Source organism: Lithobates pipiens, unplaced genomic scaffold (assembly GCF_037356315.1).
Source record: "Lithobates pipiens isolate NorthernLeopardFrog02 unplaced genomic scaffold, aLitPip1_a1.2 Scaffold_19, whole genome shotgun sequence".
Taxonomy (NCBI): Eukaryota; Metazoa; Chordata; class Amphibia; order Anura; family Ranidae; genus Lithobates; species Lithobates pipiens.
The window spans coordinates 340,653,033-340,673,309 of NW_027507764.1; the positions used below are offsets into that span (position 1 = coordinate 340,653,033).

Below are 20,277 nucleotides of genomic sequence, written 5' to 3' on the forward strand. Positions count from 1 at the left end.
GCAGACTGTACTGCACTCAGGCCTATGTACCGTAGCACCCTATACCAAGTTACCAGTCCTTATAAGAACTTTTGTGGACCAAGCAGGTTGTGTGTTAGTGATTAGCAGACTGTACGTCAGTCCCTATACCAATGAAGGACTGCTGCAGTATAGGGCAGCGGTCAGCAGTAGTGCACGGCAACCCTATGTATTGTGGACCGATAGCGGTCCTTACAGAACAGCAGACTGTACTGCACTCAGGCCTATGTACCGTAGCACCCTATACCAAGTTACCAGTCCTTATAAGAACTTTTGTGGACCAAGCAGGTTGTGTGTTAGTGTTTAGCAGACTGTGCGTCAGTCCCTATACCGCTGAAGGACTGCTGCAGTATAGGGCAGCGGTCAGCAGTAGTGCACGGCAACCCTATGTATTGTGGACCGATAGCGGTCCTTACAGAACAGCAGACTGTACTGCACTCAGGCCTATGTACCGTAGCACCCTATACCAAGTTACCAGTCCTTATAAGAACTTTTGTGGACCAAGCAGGTTGTGTGTTAGTGATTAGCAGACTGTACGTCAGTCCCTATACCAATGAAGGACTGCTGCAGTATAGGGCAGCGGTCAGCAGTAGTGCACGGCAACCCTATGTATTGTGGACCGATAGCGGTCCTTACAGAACAGCAGACTGTAACGCACTCAGGCCTATGTACCGTAGCACCCTATACCAAGTTACCAGTCCTTATAAGAACTTTTGTGGACCAAGCAGGTTGTGTATTAGTGTTTAGCAGACTGTGCGTCAGTCCCTATACCGCTGAAGGACTGCTGCAGTATAGGGCAGCGGTCAGCAGTAGTGCACGGCAACCCTATCTATTGTGGACCGATAGCGGTCCTTACAGAACAGCAGACTGTACCGCACCCAAGCCTATGTACCGTAGCACCCTAGACAGACCAAGTTACCAGTCCTGATAAAGAGCTTTGTGGAACAAGTGAGTTGTGAATGATTAGCAGACTGCAGCAGAAGGGCAGCAGTCAAGTATAATATTCTTTCTATATTTGGAAGAAAGAATATTATACGTGTACAAGCCTATTACCGTACCACTGATACCAGTCCTGAAAAGAACCTTTGTGGAACTAATAGTAACAGCAAGTCTTTAAAATTATCCTCACTGCCTGACACACTGCTTCCTGCCTGTCCCTATACAAATTGGCAAAAAAGAGTAGGCTGGAACGATTAGCTGGAACAGCTCTTTTGTGGACCTGATAGTAACAGCTAATGATGATGATGATGATGATGATGAAGAAAGACTAATCTGGCTGAGCTGTCCCTAAAATAGCAGCATACAGCGCTCTGTCCCTTTATCTAAACTGACAAAAGAAACTCAGGCTGCTGACCTAACACCTATACCAGTCCTGAAAAGAACTTTTGTGTACCAAATAGCTAGCGTTTTCTCTGTCCCTACTCCACACAGGATCCTTTCCCTACAGTGACAGAAGAAAGAATGTAAAATGGCCACCGGATCGGGTGTATTTATAGGTTAGGGGGAATGTCCAAGTGTCCATGAGCTGTCATGTCTCAATTGGTTGTCCTGTAACACATGATAAACGTGTCACGAAAGGTTAAAGTTCTTGTATACATTAAACACGTAAGTCCGCCGGGGCGAACGACGGAAAAAGGCGTTCGAACCCGCGGACGGCGAAAGTCGGAAATTCGCCGCGAAACGACCGCCGGGCGAACCGTTCGGCCATCACTATTCACCAGTGCTGGCAGCAGTAAACCATGCATGAGACCGGGACATCCATAAACAGTCCAAATACTTTTGTCCTGCACTTTTATTTTACAAGGCAGCAAACAAACACAGTTTGAATGTAGGCGGGCTTTGTACAGAAAATCTGTAGCATAAAACATACAAAACATCTGCTCTTCTAAGCCACTAATTAAACGCAGGTAATCTCCAGACTAACAGGGCACCACTGGGTTTCCCAAATCAGTCAGGTAGTTTCCATTCCTTTTTAGTGTCTAGTCAACAACTTTCCACATGGTAGCAGGTTCCCACAGACGGGAAAATGAGAGAGAGCCAGAAGCATCAATCAACTTGCATACATAAAGGCCGATGGACAGCTCAGATAATAAAGATGGCTGGCTACCAGGTAAGGCGTGAACATAGGAATGGACTCTTTTTCCCACCAAAAAGCTCTACAAAGACCCAAGCTCAAAGACTCAGATCAGGACTTATTAAGATTCTGAGAAAACCAAATGTTTGTTTTCTACACATCGGCCATAACCCTCACCATGTGTCAGTGAGAAACCTAGGTTACTGTCCACAATCCTGACAGCCAGTGTCTCACAATATAGAAATATATAAACTGTATATATAGCCCCAAGGGTGCTCTGCATGTAAAGTATCCTCATACAAATCCCAAAAAATCAGAGACTAACATGTCTTGAAACAGAGATAATTCAAAGTTGAAATAGTGGAAATGTTTATTGGGATTGATTTTCTAAAACTGGAGAGTGCAAAATCTGGTGCAGCTGTGCATGGTAGACAATCGGCTTCTTACTACAGCTTTTTCAATTAAGCTTAGACAAAAAGGCCGGGTTCACACTGGTATGACACGACAGTCGTACGACTGTGGATCCGACTTTGCCCTGCGTCTTGAAGTCCGACATCAGTCCGACTTTAATGAATGGGGATCTGACTTTGATCGCAACCATGCAGGAACTTTGTGTCTGGTATGAAGCTTTAGGCTGGGTTCACACTGCTGCGGGGGGAGATCCGGATGTGATTCGCACCGCAAATCACATCCGATCTCCGTAGCGATGCGAGTTCAGCCATACAGATAGTATGGCTGAATTCGCAGCGCTCCCGCAGCAAACTCGCGCGGGACCCTTTTTTTGGTCCGCAACAGAATCGGATCGCATGGTGGTTCACACCATGCGATCCGATTCCTGTGCGAGTCGGCAGATCGCACTGCGATATGCGGACGGATCTGGGGGTGTCATTAACATAACATTGACACTCCCAGCCGTCCGCATAGGGCAGTGTGAACTGCCGGCGGGAGGTGTGCGATGCGGGAAAACGCCGCGGATTCGCGGCATTCCCGCATCGCAGCGGTGTGAACCGGGCCTTAGGGGGAACTCCACGCCAAATGAAAAAAAAATAGCATGGGTTCCCCCTCCAAGACCATACCAGGCCCTTCGGTCTGACATGGATTTTAAGGGGGTGGGGATAAGAGAGCACCCCCCCCCTTCCTGAACTGTACCAGGCCGCACGCCCTCAACATGGGGGGGTGGATGCTTTGGGGCAGGTGGGGCCGTGCACTGCCCACCCCAAAGCACCTTGTCCCCATGTTGGTTGTTGGGGTCTGTGGACGGGGGGCTTATCATAATCTGGAAGCCTCCTTTAACCTATGTGAATAAGTATGGGGTACATTGTACCCCTATCCATTCACCTAAGAAAAGTGTCAAAAATAAAAATGGAGAGGGCTAGAAGACATCAGCGGAGAGCGGAGAAGACCCGGACAGGGGAGAAGAAGTGGCAGAGGCAGAACACATCAGTGAAGGAGGCAGAACAACTTAAGGGGAGAAGAAATAAGAAGCGACGCCAGAGCTGCTTTAATAAATTACTTTAAAAACCTGTGTACTGCGTTTTATATTTGACACTCTTTTTAGGTGACTGAGTAAGGGTACAATGTACCCTGTACTCATTTACGTAGGGTGGGGGGCTGGGATTTGGGGGCCCCTTTGAGAAAGGGGGCTTCCAGATTCCGATAAGCCCCCCGCCCGCAGACCCCGACAACCAACGACCAGGGTTGTCGGGAAGAGGCCCTTGTCCTCATCAACATGGGGACAAGGTGCTTTGGGGTGGGGGGCGCATGGCACCCCTGCCCCAAATCCCCCAACACCCCATGTTGAGGGCATGTGGCCTGGTACGGTTCAGGAGGGGGGGTGCTCGCTTGTCCCCACCCCCTTTCCTGACCTGCCGGGCTGTGCGCTCAGATAAGGGTTTTTCCGGCGTGGGGGTTCCCCTTAAAATCCATACCAGTCCAAAATAACCCTCAATGTATTTTTTACATTGAATTCCAAAGCACGTGTTGTCAGACCTGCCAACTTAATTTTTTAATGCATTACAGAGGACACAGACCTCTCCTCAATTCCTCACACCCCAACTACTTATCTCCATAACCCTACCCTGTGCAAAGGAAGTTATCAGTTCTCAAGGTTTCTGGCCCAAAATTAAAATTTACCTTTTGTATTTATCAAACAGATAAAACAAAAAACTTAAAAAAACTTAACAAAAAACAAAAATACCAAATAGCGGCAAAAAGGAGACATTCCTTGTTAAGGTTTACATACACTTTATTACTCCAAAATACCACAGCTGTACACATTTTTTTAATACTTAGCAATGTAACTTTAACCTGTTCCAGACCGCCTCACATACATTTACTGCTGCAGGGCGGCCGGTCTACGTGAAATCAGGTACCTGTACCTGATTTGCTCTAGTGGGTAGGGGGGCACGCAGTAATTGGATTTGATTCAGAACCAATCAAGCATCCGGTCCAGGACAATGATTTATGGCCTGAACCTGTTGATCAGGTCTGGTGAATGGCAGAACGTCCTGTGCCTGTGTAATGTAAACACAGGCACAGAAGTCCTTTTCAGATCCAGAGTGAGAGAACAGAACATCTACTGTGCGTAAAAGCACTACACTGACACCAGAACACACAGTTAGGCACATTTAACCCCTGATCGCCAACCCCCGTTAGCCTTTTCACTCCCTGTCACAGTGTCATTAGTAGAGTGTACAGACCTTTTTTCTGATCACTGTATTAATGTCACGGGTGACGCTAGTTAGCGTCAATCCCAGACAGCATCAAACTGCCCGCCACATATTCAATAAAAATGAAAACCCTTTGATTGCCAGTTACACTAACACACACACACTATACACCTCCATTACTAGTATAGTCTGAACGGATCAATATCTTTGATCAGTGGCACCCTGACAGATACAGTGCCTTGCAAAAGTATTCGGCCCCCTTGAACTTTTCAACCTTTTGCCACATTTCAAGCTTCAAACATATTTACATTTGAGTAGCTTGTAACTTGGAAAATCGCATAATAGCAGCACTTTTTGGCATATACCCCTTTTTTTATTATATATATATTTTTTAGGATGAATACATGATCTATTCGGGATTATATATATATTTTTTATATATACCGACCTTACTCTGTAGGGTGTGGCTGATACACATTAGACTATCTTTATGATTGTAATAGATTCTAGTAGGAACTGTTTTCTGTTGCCGTTTTTCTTGATCCTATTGGAAACAATTAGGATCTTATAGGATTTGAGGAATCCCGGCAGAAGGATTTTTCTTCACTCTATTTGTAAGGAGTTTTATTTGTAGGTAGCGCCAACTACCCCGGTTACCATATTGTTCTATTTTTTGGAGGAAACCCCAATTGGAGTTTCTCTCCTTGTGGGTGGCAGCAACCTAGTGATACAATTAGTATTTGTCTGTAGCCATTGTTATCACTATCCTTTTTGATTTCCAACCCCCACCGGTGTTTTAGCGCGGTTTTCTTCATTTTTATACAAGCTTCAAACATAAAGATATAAAATTTTAATTTTTTGTGAAGAATCACCAACAAGTGGGACACAATTGTGAAGTGGAACGAAATCTATTGGATATTTTAAACTTTTTTAGCAAATAAAAAACTGAAAAGTGGTGAGTGCAAAATTATTCGGCCCCTTTACTTTCAGTGCAGCAAACTCACTCCAGAAGTTCAGCGAGGATCTCTGAATGATCCAATGTTGTCCTAAATGACTGATGGTGATAAATAGAATCCACCTGTGTGTAATCAAGTCTTTGTATAAATGCACCTGCTCTGTGATAGACTCAGGGTTCTGTTGAAAGCGCAGAGAGCATCATGAAGACCAAGGAACACACCAGGCAGGTCCGTAATACTGTTGTGGAGAAGTTTAAAGTCGGATTTTGATACAAAAAGATTTCCCAAGCTTTAAACATCCCAAGGAGCACTGTGCAAGCGATCATTTTGAAATAGAAGGAGTATCAGACCACTGCAAATCTACCAAGACCTGGCCGTCCCTCTAAACTTTCAGCTCAGACAAGGAGAAGACTGATCAGAGATGCAGCCAAGAGGCCCATGATCACTCTGGATGAACTGCAGAGAACTACAGCTGAGGTGGGAGAGTCTGTCCATAGGACAACAATCAGTCGTACACTGCACAAATCTGGCCTTTTTATGGAAGAGTGGCAAGAAGAAAGCCATTTCTCAAAGATATCCATAAAAAGTCTCGTCTAAAGTTTGCCACAAGCCACCTGGGAGACACACCAAACAGGAGAAGGTGCTCTGGTCAGATGAAACCAAAATCAAACTTTTTGCCCACAATGCAAAACGATATGTTTGGCGTAAAAGCAACACAGCTCATCACCCTCAACACACCATCTCCACTGTCAAACATGGTGGTGGCAGAATCATGGTTTGGGCCTGCTTTTCTTCAGCAGGGACAGGGAAGATGGTAAAATTGAGGGGAAGATGGATGCAGCCAAATACAGGACCATTCTGGATGAAAACCTGTTGGAGTCTGAAAAAGACCTAGAACTGGGACGGAGATTTATCTTCCAACAAGACAATGATCCCAAACATACAGCAAAATCTACAAAGGAATGGTTCACAAATAAACGTATCCAGGTGTTAGAATGGCCAAGTCAAAGTCCAGACCTGAATCCAATCGAGAATCTGTGGAAAGAGCTGAAAACTGCTGTTCACAAACGCTCTCCATCCAACCTCACTGAGCTCGAGCTGTTTTGCAAGGAAGAATGGGCAAGAATTTCAGTCTCTCGATGTGCAAAACTGATAGAGACATACCCCAAGCGACTTGCAGCTGTAATCGCAGCAAAAGGTGGCTCTACAAAGTATTAACGCAAGGGGGCCGAATAATTTTGCATGCCCCACTTTTCATTTCTTTATTAGTTAAAAAAAGTTTCAAAAATCCAATAGATTTCGTTCCACTTCACAATTGTGTCCCACTTGTTGGTGATTCTTCACAAAAAATAAAATTTTTATATCTTTATGTTTGAAGCCTGAAATGTGGCAAAAGGTTGAAAAGTTCAAGGGGCCAAATACTTTCGCAAGGCACTGTAGCTCTAATGATGGAGTAGGGTTCCCTGCTAAGATCAGGCGGACCCTGTTCCCATGTTGCTGAGGTGCTACAATTGCATGATTCTCATATGTAGCAGCGTGTTGGTACTAGTGCCACTCTACTTTCTGGTGAACTGCCGAACACCAAACCAGCGCTGCAGTAACACTTGGTGACACGGCGAGTCCCTTAAGTGCAGTTTAAGTTAGTGCGGTGGCTAGCACGAATAGTGTCCCGCAGCCACTAAGAATTCAAACACAGTCTCGTAGAGCCCATAGTGCCCTTCCTTATGCGCTTGCAAATCCTGATTGGCAGCCCACAGATTCTGCAATGCCCGTACTTCCTCCATTCACTGGCCAACCTGGAATTCAGGTGAAAAACAGCAGATTTAACTCCCCTTGATTTATTTGAGCTGTTTTTCACGGAAGATCTGGACGGATCCATTGTCAACCAAAGCAATTTATATTACATTACCATAAAGAATGAGTTGCGGTCATATCGGTCCACTGACCCAATTCATCATATGCCCGTGTTCTCTGCTGCCATGGCCAGGACTAGATACGAGCAAATCTTGCGGTTTATGCATTTCAATGACAATGAACTCTGTTGTCCTCGGGGTGACCATGAATATGATCGGTTCCCCTTGTAAACCACTTGAAACAAAAATTTTCAGCCTTATATATGCCCCAACAAGCTGTCTGCGTAGATTAGTCCCTGATTAAGTTTCCTGGCACCCTTGCTTTTAAACAGTTTCTCCCCAGCAAGCAAAATATATAAGCTCTGTGACAGGGCAACAGGTTATACATGGACTTTTCTGTTTTTTGAGAGAAAAGAGCAGCGTGGAGCCCCGTGATTGCCCAGACTACATAGGGAGCAGCGGCAAGATTGTTTGGGAATTGGTATCACCCTTATTGGGAAAGGGGTACTGCCAATTTTTTTCAGAAGCGTGCCACTTTTTTGACACCTTATTGAATTTGGAATTGGTGCATGTGGCACTGTGTGGCATAATTGCAGGGCGGTACCCCCAACAGCTTGTAAATTCCTAAATCAGACAGGGGGAGAGAGCCTGCTTGAGAAGTAATGAATTCCTTGCAGTGAGGTGGAAGGACAAACAGAACGTTTCCGTTCTGTCTTTAATTCACGCAGATACGACAGTCCAAACTGCAACAGCAACTGGTGTTGTTGAGAAGCCCCTTTGTGTCAACGACTACACCCTTAACATGGGAGGCATGGACTTCAACTACCAGGTGATGGGGTCGTACTTTGTTGCCCGTAAGGCCAGACGCTACTATAAGAAAGTGTCAGTATATTTATTCCAATTGGCTCTGTTCAATGCTTATGTACTATACAAAGCGTCAGGAAGAGGTGGATGCTTTCTAAAATTCCAAGAAGAGATCATCACAGCCCTTTTGTGTCCAAAAGGTACTGCGGCCAATTTTCCAATCCAGATGCAATGTTGTAACTGCATGAGAGGCATTTTCCAGATGTCCACCCTGGTACCGCTACCCAAAGAGCACCCCAAAAAAGATGTTGTGTCTGTAGCAAACGCTGATGCAAAGACGAACGCAAGCATCGGTCTTGTGTCATATGTAAACAAAAAATGCACCATGCATGTGAGGTATCATCACAAACATCAGATTGAGGGCAGTATTTCTAGCAGTAGACCTGCTCTGTAAATCTAAAGTGGTAACCTGTAAAGGCTTTTAAAAATTTATATAAAAAATGTATATAGTTTGTCGCCACTGCAAAGACGTGCGCAATTTTAAAGCATGTCGTGTTTGGTATCAATGTACTCAGCATAAGAGCATCTCTTATATTTTACCAAACAATTGGCTAATATATTTTGTTTTTGTGCATTAGAATTCAAAAAAGTGTATTTTCCCCCAAAAATTGCGTTTATAAAATCGCTGCGCAAACACTGTGACAAAGAAAAAGTTATTCAGTAGAGCCTCTGCCGGAAAGAAATCTCCCGCGTGCAAGCGCGGGAGTGACGATATCGCGGCTCCGGCCACTCACAGCGCCGGAGCCGCGATACCCGGAAGACACGACGAGGGAACATGTCAGCTCCCTTGGCGTGGATCGGACAAGCTGTTGGGGCCTCGTTCTAAGGTAAGTATTTCATAATGAGCTAGTATGCGGTGCATACTAGCTCATTATGACTTTTCCCTTACAGGTCAGAGAAAAAAAAAAGTCAGCGGGTTTACTCCCGCTTTAAGAAGTGAAATAAGCAATATACGCCCTTAGAAAGCCTGAATGCGGTGATTCGTTTTTGGGGTCCTGCATGTTGCTAGACTGACAAAAAGTGTCTCACATGTTGTATCCCCATACTCAGGAGAAGCACCAGAATGTATTTTGGGGTGCAATTCCACATATACTCATGGCATGTGTGGGCAATATATCATTTAGTGACAACTTTGTGTAAAAAAAAAAAAAACCCAATCCTGTTATCTTGGCATTTCAGGGCCTCCAAAACTGTGATAGGTAGTGAGGAAGTGAAATGAGAAATTTACACCCTTTGAAATCCTGAATGCGGTGATTGCTTTTCGGCACCTGTGTGTGGCTTTTTTTTGTAATTTTTTAAAACAAAAAAAAAAAAAATATTCAATGGGCTCAATATGCCTCTCAGCAAATTCCTTGAAGTGTCTACTTTCCAAAAAGAGGTAATTATGGAGGAGTTTTGTACTGCCCTGCCATTTTAGCACTTTAAGAAATGAGATGGGCAGTAAGAAAGTAAAAGCTGCATAAATTCCAGTATACTGTATTTACCATAGTTTGAAGAAGCTATAACTTTTGCGCAAACCAATAAATATACACTTATTTTTTTACAAAGACATGTAGCTGAATACATTTTGGCCTAAATGCATGACAAAAATTTAGTTTATTCTTTATAATAAAAATGTGAAAATATAATTAAAAAAAAAATCTTTTTTTGTTTATAATGCAAAAAAAAATATAAATCCCAGGGATCAAATACCACCAAAAGAAAGCTCTATTTTGTAGGGGAAAAAGGACATCAATTTTGTTTGGTTACAGCGTTGCATGACCGCACAATTATCAGTTAAAGTAGCGCAGTGCCAAATTGCAAAAAATGCTCTAGTCAGGAATGGGTTATAACCTTCCAGAGCTGAAGTGGTTAAGCTGAAAAGTATAAGGGTCCTTTCACACGGGGCGGATCAGTTCTGATCCGCCCCGTGGATGTCCGTTTGCTCAGCGGGGATCACTCCGCCGATCCCCGCTGAGCAGGGAGATGACAGGTCTGTCTCCGCACACTGTGCAGGGACGGACCTGTCACAGCGCCGCTCTCCCCTATGGGAGATCGGATGACGACGGACCGCAGTGCCCGTCGTCATCCGATCCGATCCGCAGACGGATGGAAAAATAGCTTTTTCCTCCGTCACACTTTTTCGGATCGGAGCGGGTCGGATGTCAGCGGACATGTCACCGCTGACATCCGACGCTCCATAGAGCTCTATGGAGCACCCGTTCAGGTCCGCCTGAAAAACTGACAGGCGGGCCTGAACGGGACGTTAGTGTGAAAGGGGCCTTAGGCTCGATTCACACCTATGCGGGTTGGATACAGCTTACAACGTTCATTTGAATGAGGCTGGTTCACATATGTGTGTTACATTCACACTCTACATTGCTTAAAAAACATGTGCGTATTCTGGGCATTGCAGTGCGAATTGCAAGCACATTATCTTCTATGGGAACGCATCTGATTCGCAGATGCATTCCGTTGTGAACTGGATAAAATACTGACCTGATCCTGATCTAAACCTGACCTGATACTGATGCAATCCTGACCTGATCCTGATCAAAAACTGACGTGAAACGCTGAACTGATTTTTCTCTTCACAGGGAAACCAGAGCTTCAATTCGCACCGCACATGTGTGAACCAGGCCTTAATGTCCTTGCAGTTTTTCACATCAAAAGATGTATTTTGTTTGAACAAGGCAGCATTTCAAGAGGAAATGTGCAAAGTTGAAATCATTAAAAAGAATCGGATGAAGTGAAAGTAGGTTGTTAGATCCTCTTCTGGGAATTAAGCTTTTTAATTGTGGCCCAGGAACTTTCCAAAAACAATTTCATAGGTAGTTCTGTGATGTGCGATGTTCAACCAATTTTTGTTTTTTTGTTTTGGATTGGTTTAAGCCACGTTCAGTTTTTTATCGCTATTTGTGTTCTCATTGGGACATCAACTCCTTCATAAAGTTTTACATTGTTTGATAACCCCCAAACATTTACATGAAAAGAATTCATTTTTATATAATTAATTTAATAAATGCTGCTTTAAAGAGGAAGTAAACTCTCCCACTCTGATGCTTCTTTTCATTTAGTCCATTATAATAAGTAATTATCAAACTATAGCCACTGTAATCCAGCTCAAATCGCATATTACTTACTGTTTAAAGAAACTTTAAAAAACTTGTTTCCAGGGGTTAGGCAGCACCATCTTAAGTATTGTTTTCTGAGTCCACAGTGGAGTGTATTTCCTCCCTTACATTGAGCACTTCCTGTACTGTTAACCAAGCCTCCTTCTCAATCCAATGTTTCTATGGCAACCCTGCTTCCCTGTTCATAGCTGACTTGTTTTATTTCATAGTATTTACTTGTGCTGATGTCTAATGTCTGCCTTTGCCAGTCTTATCAGCTTCAGCTGATAAGACTGCAGTAACGGCCAAGTTTACACTGCATGGCATGTCACATGGTATGTAGAAGGAAGCTCTGAATGACTCTGCAGCCTGCTGGGATATCAATGGTGTGCCGTAGGAAGTCCTGATAACAGATAGATAAGACATAGAGTGTGCCGTAAATCAGGGGAGATCTGGGCATGGTCAGTGACTTCATTCTAAAGAACAAAAAGGATTACAACAATACTAAGCAAGTAAGGAGATATCTACAAGCAGTGTTCATTAAGGTTTTTAATGCTGATTTACATGGGACAAAGTTGTGGGGGAGGGTTTACAACCACTTTAAATATTAGTGCTATGAATTTTTTTTAAATAATAATATTATTTAATATCATTGACATTTGCACTTAGTATCAGCAGCTGACAATATGGTTGTTACAATGCTGAATTATTTGTAAATGTACAGCAATCACATCTTTGGAACCATTCCTAGCACTATAGGTGTTCTCACTGGCTCGCCAACAGAGTTCGAGGTTGGGGGTACATTCAGTAAAGGAAAGTATATGGAATGTACTTCCTTCCCAAAAAGTGAAGGGTGGAAGGTCAGAAACACACATAGCTAGGACAGTAACAACAAATGATGAATAGGAACCACTCAAGGCCGTCAATGCTAGCTTGCTGAAAAGGTGTGGGTAATACCATAGCACCTAACTGTCCCTGATTTCGAGGGACTCTCCCTGATTTGGAACAAAATACCTCTGTCCCTCTTTCCTCCTCACTTGTCCATCATTTTGGTATTAGCTATATACTGTATTTCTAGATAAAATGCACTATTTATCTTTCAAAAGATGTTAGTGCTAAACCTTCCATCCAGTTTCTAAATTGCTGCATTTGTAAATTTCAAAAGCCAGTATAAAGGAATATAGTAGTGGTATAAATAAAAAAAAAAAAAACACTTGTGGCTTTAACTAATATTTTTTTTGTAGAATTCTCCTTTAACCCCCCTGACGGTATTCCCGAGTCTGACTCGGGGTGGATTTTTCATACCAAAAGCGGTATCCCCGAGCCAGACTCGGGACAGCGTCGCTGGATCCAGGAGGAGGTTTACTTACCTTCTCCCTCGGATCCAGCGTTGTCTCCCCGCTGTACGAGCGAGCCGTGTCTCGCTCGATGCATCACACCGCCGATCTCCGTGCCCTGCGAGCGTTGCGACGCACGGGCACGGAGATCGGCGCCAAATTCAAAAAGTGAAACAAACAGTATACATACAGTATAATGTAATCTTACAGATTACATTGCTGTATGTAAATATTTCACATCCCCGTTGTCCCTAGTGGTCTGCCCAGTGTCCTGCATGCAGTTTTATATAATAAAAACTGTTCTTTATGCCTGGAAACTGGAGATTGCCCATAGCAACCAAAACTGTCACTGTACATCAAAAATGATTTTAGAGCAGCTAGAAAACAGCGATAATAAATTAGAATCACTCGCAGAATTGAGCGATAGCGATTTGTGGGGAGATCCGTCATCAAACACTGAAAAGTAATGACAGTGACAATTCTGCAACTGAGCAAATTTCAGTGTTTTTGATTTGATTACATTATTGAATAATTTTTATTATTGTTATATTATTATTTGGTACAATTATTTATAATTATTTATTATATTATAATTTATGATTTAATTTTTCAAACTTTATCATACCCGGGATGTCTGCTAGACTCTGGTTTGGACAGATTTAAGAGAGTTATTCCTAAGAATTGCAGGACTACAATATAAAACGCCAAATTTTCATGCAAAATAATGGTACCGCTTTTAGCACCTAAAATCCGAAATAATCGTACCGCCAGGGAGGTTAAGGGGGCGTGGCAGAGAGGTGTGTCCTATGCCTACATACTTTTGATAATAGGTGTCCCTCGTTCCCATCTCAAAAAGTTGAGAGGTATGGGTAACACTGTCTTGTGGCTAATCACCTCACCTTGAGAATAATGACTAGCATCGAGTGCTACAAAGACCTTCATGGATTACTTTACCCCAATTGACCTTTCATCATTTATCAACCACCTATAGACCCCCCTTTTAGCCCCCAGTCATCCTCAACCCCTAAGATATTCTCATTGACTTTTGGAGGTTTTTTCATTTTATGGAGCCCTTTTTTTAAAGAGAATATGCCAATCTAAGGAAAAGCCAAGTGTTATATGTAAAGCTTTTTTTAGAAATATGTGGCACCTTTGCCTACCTGACAATGTATTTGGTCAAAAATGTGTCTTAAAAATGAAAATACCTCATGAATAGAGCAGGATAAGCACATAAAATATACTATACCTTCACTCAGTTATCACTTTTTAATAAATTGAAATGTTGTATATGACATACTTACTTTACAAGCCATATTTATGACAGTCTTCAGCAGTTTTTCAACTTCGTTCAGTCTTGCCTCTATTTCATGGGCATCTTTTATTGTGATGAGTCCTGAAAAAGAGAGAGTGAGAGTTAAGAATGTTGTTAAATGTGTCTCTCTTTTATTTCTAAGAAAGTTTAATTTATTGCAAGCAAAAGCAAGCAAGCAAAAGCAAATATGGTGTGTTAAATAAAGTAACCCATAATAATACCCGTATTTAACTTCACAGCAGTTGAATCAAGTAAGCATGAAAACACTAATTGGTTACACTGTACATTAAAGAGGATGAAAACCTCAGACATGAAATATGAATAAAGCATATCCCTCTATAGTGTACTTATCTCAATTAAGAGCACTTAGTGTCATTTCTGTCTGCTGCCTCATTCCTCTGCTATCAGCATGAGTCACTTCTGACAAGTTTTCATGAAACCAAGACAAAAAAGGTGACAGAGGAGGGACCTCCAGCTAATTGACAGCCTCAGCTCTGTTCCTGTGTGTTGTGTGAAAGGAGGTGTATGCCTTCCCTCCAATCAGCTCTCAAAGCTCTCCTCACTGAACTCTGCCGAGTGTATTTTCACTCCCCTCCTTTTTTATTCTGACAACTCAGACAAGATTTGTAAATTCTGGACTTTGAAAGGTTGTAAAGAAAATAAGACTGCAGATAAACAGGTATAACTTATGTAGGATGTGTTTCATCTCTGTGTATACCCTAAGGCTAGTCACTTCACTGGATATATGTAATGGTTTAGAATCACTTTAAGGCCACTGTGTTCACTGTTGAAGACAATGGCATAGATGTAATTATGCCAATGCGATTCTTTACAGCAATGTACTGTGAGCACAGGGTGCAGTGATGATAAACCCCTAGGAGTAGGGTTCAATTGGCCCTGGACTCACAGGCGGTTGTTTAAATGAAGCTAGGTGTCATTCAACCCAGAAGAGGGCTGAGGCTGGACCACAGAATGTGAAAAATATCTGCTTAAAACATGGCGTTAGATTTTAAGGAATACTCTAAAAAAAGGATGACCATTTGCTTAGAGGCAAACTATTATGGTTATGGGTCAATTTTTATTTTTGTTTTAAAGTTTTTACATTTTCAAATCGTGTTTTGTATCTAGGGCACAGCAGAATCTGTGCACTTCTTAATATCTCTTTCCCTCGCTAATTTGAAGTCTGTAAGGAGCTGTATGAACAAAGCAAGCATGGAAGAGAAGTGAGAAAGTGATGTCAATTCTCTAATTCACTTGTGTGTGTAAATCTGAATTTGAGCTATTGAGCTCTGTAAACAAAACAATATTTTTTTTTCTGCAAAACAGATGACATATCTACAGATGAAACATTTAATATATAGATAATAGTATATTGTATTGCATAATGCTAGCAATCATAAGAGAATATTCTTCTGTTCCCTTGCTATCCAATTCTGCAAGGTGTGTATGCATAACTGCTCCCTCGCAGACAAGTGAGATACTGCAGAGCGTTGGCCGGTGAGGGAAGAGGTGATTTGGCATAAATTCATAACAATAAATCAATCAAGTAATATATTCATATATCCCACAAACTTTAAATAAGAATGTGTTAAAAACATTCATAATAATCCAGTAATGTCCATCAGAAAAAAGATGTGTATCAACAAAAATCCATATTTCAGTGTGGATAGCAAAATCTTCACACCCAAAAGTGCACACCCCCCTCTCAAGTCGCTTACCAGCTACTCTGACCCCAAGATGGGGGTCTGGCTACACTTTATCCCAGTATCCCCATGGGTTGGATGGATATAAGGAGCCAAGATTCCAGGATGGGTTACCATACAACCAGGATATTCAACAGTGGGCTCAGCAAAAGGGAGAGACAAATGAGGAACTCATGATGTAGTAATTAAAAATCCAAACATTTTAATGATGGTTAAAACTACTTACAAAAAGGCAGGGGTAAAATTGCATATAAAAGTCACTGATGTAGCTCCTCCTGACTAGTTTCGTTCAAAAGAACATTATCAAGTGATAATTGAGTATCGGAAGTAGTGGATCACAAGGAGAACCTCTAGAAGTGGGAGTCACATAGGAAGCTAGAGGGTCCTCGAGGCTGTAAATACTGGTGCATTACTCCTCTCTAGTTATTAATATAGTAGCTATATAGAATTGCATTGTTATGTAAACCTACAGAATGGCTAAACAAATTATTTTATATTCTTTTATAAGTGTTCCATCGATTGTATTTTCTTGTATGTTGCCTTACACTCTAGCTATTTAGGGCCTGTTCCCACTGGTGCAATGTCTGACATCGGATGTGATTCGCACCGCACTGCAGTGCAAATCACATGCGATCTATGTGCAATGCGATTTCAGCCATACAGACAGTATGACTGAATTTGCATCGCATGCGGCCCAAACTCGCACATGACCCTTCTTTTGGTCTGCAGAATCGGATTGCATCGTTCAAACCCATGCGATCAGATTCCTGTGCGAATTTGGAGTTCGCACTGCCATATGCGAACTGATTTTGGGGGTGTCATTAACTTTTAATTGACACTCCCAGCAGTTTGCATAGGGCAGTGTGAACTGTCGCCTGGAGACATGCAATGCGGGAACCCACAGTGGATTCGCAAAGTTCCTGTATCGCTGCAGTGTGAGCCGAGCCTATATCTGACAGTTCAAGTTATGATAACAACAATAGCAAAACTTAAGTTTTGTTTTAAAGTGTGAAGACCCCTTTGATCTTTATCTTGCTTGACTTGATGATAAACATTACAGTCAGTCAAATCAGCAACACACATGTTATACATATCCACTTTCTTATCCACTTTCTCATATAAAAGTAATATAAAATATGAATATCATTTGTTTAGGCTGAAAGAATGTAATTGCCATTTGTTGTGTAATTTGTTAGACCACAGCACTGACCATAGTAATCTGGAGCCAAGAGTGACCACGTGTTACAAATAAGTGTACTGCACTGAATTGACTTCAATCTAATGCAGTTTAACCTAATTGAAAGCATATGCTTTGGCCTGAAGCCAATGACGAACTGTACTAATTAAACTATAAAAGCCTTAAGCTTAAGGACTTGTAAATCCTTAGTGTGTTAGCGCAGTGTGTGCATTGCAATATTTGGTTGGGATTTGCTGGTATAGTTAGCAAGTCAATCACATCGTTTTACTATGGTAAACTCCGTGTTGCAACGCAAATGTTCTTTCTCTTATATTCATTTATAGATTGACTTAAAGCAGAACTTTAGCATAGATTGAAAATTTTGTGAGAAGGAAGTTTTTTATTGCAGAAGACATACTATCTGGGATATTCATAAAATATCATAAGCACTCTTTAGAATGTCCTTGCTCCTCCACACCGCAAATGTCAGAGCAGGTGATAGATTCAAATATCTGTTTCCAGACAAGCTGATGTACATGGACATATTCGTTTAATAGGATTTGTCTCTTATTTTGATACGGTCTGACCATCTTTGTGCCAGCTCTTCCACGGAAGCTTACACCCACTCTATGGACTTTATTTTGTTCATTTACAATATTTATATGATCTTTGTTATATGATCATTCTTTTAACACATGTTGATTACATTTATCACTTTAGAAGCGCTACACTATTTTTTACTTTTTGTTTGTTGAACTTTGTTTGTTTAAGTGTTGGCTGCTGTGCTTTTTATGTACATTTGATTCTAGCGCAGTGTTTTCCCCCTATTCCAGATTCAAATATCTGTTGGGTACAGGGACATTAATCTGGGGTGGCACTGAGGCTGGAGTGTCCATACCAAGGACCAATTTGTTCACTTTCAGTTCTCGGCCAGGAAATTGCCCGGCTGGCAGCTCACTGGGGCCAGAGTAGAGTCACTGGTTATGGTGGCCTCCAGTGTCTTAGCAAGTACAAGCCCTGTAGGGGAAGCTGTCCATGGAATTGCTGTTGAATGCCAACTTTTAGATTTGAATGTAGCACAATGTAGCACAACAATTGCATTTGTTTTCATATGCAAAAGACTGCATTTGACAGGCACTGCCTGCAATACAAACAACATCTCCGGTAGGATCCACCACAGAGGATGAAAATCGCAGGATCACAATGCAAAGTAGGTCAAATGCAGCCACCATGACTGGCATCCACTGTACCATAAGGGAAATAAGACTCTGCTGAGTTGTATTTTATGAGCTTTTCAAACTCTCGTTAAACTCAGGTTAACAACGCTTCTGTACACAAGCCAACAAAGAAAATGAAAAAAAGAAGACTATAATGATAAGGCTTGCATTCATATATTTTCCTACAACTTTAGCTCTTTCTTTTTATGTTTGCTCTGTCGAAATGGTAATCTAACTCCCTTGGAAAATATTGTACAGAGTTTTCCATGCCTAAGCGTGTGAAAACAAATTTCACTGTGTAACCGTCCCTTGAGTCCAGGTGAGATTAAAGTAGGAGAACGGGAGGTAAAGGTTTAGGATGGCCTGTAGATAATGCTAATTCTGACATACCTCATTAAAAATACTAACCACTGTGCATAACCAAATTGTAATAGCATGTTCTGGGTCTTCCCATGCATACATAAGACCACAAACAAATTATTACATGCCATTATTTTAGAAGTTTATAAACCAGAATCTTAAAGCAGAACTTCACTCTCTAAACTCTCTCAACCAACGTTGACTATTTTTACTGTATTTAACGGCGTATAACACGCACATTAATTTTAAGAGGGAAGTTTCAGGGAAAAAAATACATTTTAAATAAGGCAGCTAAAATTGAAGTATTGGCGTATAACACGCACACACTATTTGCACCCAATTTTCATGGTGAAAAAGTGAGTGTTATACGCCAATAAATACAGTAATTCTTATGCTCCTAGCATTAGTAAATGCATCGGAAAGTATATAATTTTTGCTTCTTTTACATTTCTTCAGTTACTTCCTGGCCTAGGAAAATGAGGTCATACATCCCAGGAGTCTTCAATAGGAGAGGAAGGGCTTTCTTAGCTAGGAACACCCTCTCGTGTTACATGAATCATCTACCATTATTCAAGATGGCCACGGGCAGAAATGCTAGAAATAGAGATATAGATGGGGATGGGGGGCTTGCTTTGAATATTAACAATTAATTAAATAGTGTTTTTGGTTTGTGGTGCTCAGATGCAGTGTAGCTCTACTTTAACATACTCCTGTGCAAACATAACAGGGGACATGATTGGCTCATGCTGTTAAAGCTATTAACATATGAAAAAAGCAAGTAGTATTTGCATATATATCCACAGTAATGCATGGTTATTGACCTAGGACAGTGTGTAAATACAGTTTGCAGGGTAATGTGTGCAAGACAGCCTCAGTTATGGTGGTAACAGGAGCTTCCAACAATTATTTTAGAAGAAAAATCTTTAAAGGATCACTAGGTATTCTGTAAGTAATTGGAAGCTTCCCACGACATGGTAACCACATCGTACATGTACAGTCAAAACGTTTTTTTTGCTTTGAATAGCGCAGGGATAGGGTAAATCCCTGTCATGTTACTATTGCTGCCTGTGTTCCAGCTATGTAGATTACCCCCTCCTTGTTTATCTTGTTGTCCATGGTCACAGAGCAAGAACGTAACTACAATTCATCTGGCTTCCTATCAAAATTTTGATAAGGCGCCCCCCCCCCCATGACCTCTTTATATTACTAAAAGTATTGTGACACCTGCCTTTACACACACATGAACTTTAATGGCATCTCAGTCTTAGTCCATAGGGTTCAATATTGAGACGGCCCACCCTTTGTAGCTATAACAGCTTCAACTCTTCTGGAAAGACTGTCCACAAGGTGTAGGAGTGTGTCTATGGAAATGTTTGACCATTCTTCCTTGAGCGCTTTTCTGAGGTCAGGCACTAATGTGGACGAGAAGGCCTGGCTTGAGTCTCTGCTCTAATTCATCCCATGGGTGTTCTATCAGGTTGAGGTCAGGACTCTGTAAAGGCCAGTCAAGTTCCTCCACCCCAATCTCACTCTCATCCATGTCTTTATGGACCTTGTTTGTGCTCTGGTGCGCAGTACGCCATCCCCAAACTGTTCTCACAAAGTTGGGAGCATGAAATTGTCCACAATGTCTTGGTATGCTGAT

At 41.9% G+C, this 20,277-nt stretch overlaps 1 protein-coding gene across 1 annotated transcript in view; it reads right to left on the reverse strand.

Annotated features, from left to right (window-relative positions):
- Nucleotides 1–20,277, reverse strand: part of PXDC1 (PX domain containing 1) — a 111,994-nt gene that overhangs the window by 47,438 nt on the left and 44,279 nt on the right. Inside the window, exon 2 of the mRNA XM_077492121.1 lies at nucleotides 14,165–14,256. Coding sequence (XP_077348247.1) covers nucleotides 14,165–14,256 — 92 coding nt within the window. The remainder of the gene's footprint in view (nucleotides 1–14,164; nucleotides 14,257–20,277) is intronic.